Raw genomic sequence first — 1937 nt, forward strand, 5'->3', positions numbered from 1 at the left:
GCTTGCCTCTCTGCGCTGCGTCGGCGTAGCGTAAAGGAGATACGCTACGGAGGCATAAATATGCTCCAGTGTCTGTGAATCCGGGCCATATTGTCTAATGCCCCGTACACACGGTCGGAATTTCCAACAAGTAAATGTGAGCTTTTGGTTGGAAATTCTGACCGTGTGTAGGCTCCATCGGACTTTTCCCGTTTCGGAATTTCCGCCAACAAAAATTTGAGAGCTGGTTCTCAAATTTTCAGCCGGAAAAAATTCCAGACGATCGGAAATTTCAATCGCCTGTAGAAATTCCGACGCGTAAAATTCCAAAGCATGCTTGGAAACAATTTGATGCATGCTTGGAAGCATTGAACTTAATTTTCTCGGCTCGTCGTTGTGTTGTACCACGTTCTTGATGGTCGAAAGTTCAGAAAACTTTTGTGTGACCGTCTGTATGCGAGCCAAGCTTGAGCGGAATTCCGTCGGAAAAACCATCCAAGCTTTTTCCGACGGAAAATCCGACCGTGTGTACGCGGCACAAGATTAACCTTGTACTTCAACATGTTTTATCTGATGTACAGCAAATATGCGGCTTGACTCATAACTGATTGTTCTGCACCTCCCATCCATTGCTCATATTCCAATCCCTTCCAAACCTTTGTATGCTGCATTTTTTACATCTTTGTTCCTCAGGCAGTAGATGATGGGGTTCAAAAGTGGAGTCACAATGCTGTAGAAAATAGATACCACCTTGTCTAATGTGAAGCGAATAGTGGAGGTGGGTCGTATGTACATGAAAATGACTGTCCCGTTGAAGATGCATACTACGGTTAAATGGGAAGCACAAGTGCTGAAGGCCTTTTTCTGTCCGTCAGTGGAAGAAATTTTTAGAACAGAGAAGATTATGAAGGCATAAGACATCAGAGTTAGGAAAAAGCAGCCCAAGATGAGACTCCAAGATACGACTGTGAAAGCAAACTCTCCTTTGGAAGTGTCTTCGCAGGAGAGCTTCAGAAGAGGGGCATAATCACAAAAGAAATGTTCAATACGGTTGGGGTAGCAGAAGTTCAGGGTAGACACCCATAGAGTAGGAGATGTGGCAGCAAGTAGACCACCAGCCCAGGCTCCTATGGCTAAACCAAGACAGTTTTTTTTGGCCATCATGGTATGATAGTACAAAGGTTGACAGATGGCTACATAGCGGTCATAGCCCATGACAACCAAGAAACAGTTTTCAGTGGCCCCAGAGGCAAAGAAGCTGTAAAACTGAGCCATACAAGCAGAGTAGGAGATTTCTTTATTCCTGGTCAAGAGGGCATTAAGCATCTTGGGCACAGTTGCTGTAATATAGCAAATCTCTGCTACAGAGAAGTTAGCCAAAAATATATACATCGGTTTATGAAGATTATGATCTAGGATGACAAGACCTATGATGAGTAAATGGGCACCAATAGTTACAACATACATGCACAGGAAGAGACAGAACAGAAAGAGCTCCACCTCTCGGATTGTCTCAAACCCAACAATGATGAAAACGGAGGCCAGGGTTCGGTTCCCATAGTCGGATATCAGCATGGCCCCTAAAACAGAAAAATATAAATTGAATATACCTCTCATAGTGGTGTTGAGAATTTGTTTGTAATGGTTACATACAATGGAATAACTGTTTGAAGCCCCATTTACAATACTATTACATGAATTCTATCATATTTATAACATTTTGGTTTTAAGGCATATTGAAATCTGTATTTTGAAGAGCTTCTTAAAGTGGTTGTAAACCCACTATTTGGACTTTTACCTACAGGTAAGCCTACAACAAGGCTTACCTGTAGGTAAGGGGAATATCTCCTAAATCTGCACGGTTTAGGAGATATTACCCCCGCAATGCGGGCGGCGCATGCGCAGGGGGGAATCCACGGCTGAAGGACCGGCATCGCCGGACCCTGCCGATTTTAAAT

General features: G+C 43.5%; 1 protein-coding gene across 1 annotated transcript; it reads right to left on the reverse strand.

Moving 5' to 3' along the window:
* Positions 1–612: 612 nt before the first annotated feature.
* Positions 613–1554, reverse strand: LOC120914620 (olfactory receptor 6N1-like). The gene has a single exon (XM_040325304.1). It carries the CDS (start codon positions 1552–1554, stop codon positions 613–615), a length of 942 nt encoding a protein of 313 aa, XP_040181238.1.
* Between the last annotated feature and the right edge of the window lie 383 nt (positions 1555–1937).

The sequence above is a fragment of the Rana temporaria genome, chromosome 9 (genome assembly GCF_905171775.1).
Source record: "Rana temporaria chromosome 9, aRanTem1.1, whole genome shotgun sequence".
Lineage (NCBI taxonomy): Eukaryota > Metazoa > Chordata > Amphibia > Anura > Ranidae > Rana > Rana temporaria.

Excerpts from the sequence above, each read along its gene's own strand:
- LOC120914620 (XM_040325304.1), bottom strand. The coding sequence starts at position 1,554 with ATGCTGATATCCGACTATGGGAACCGAACCCTGGCCTCCGTTTTCATC.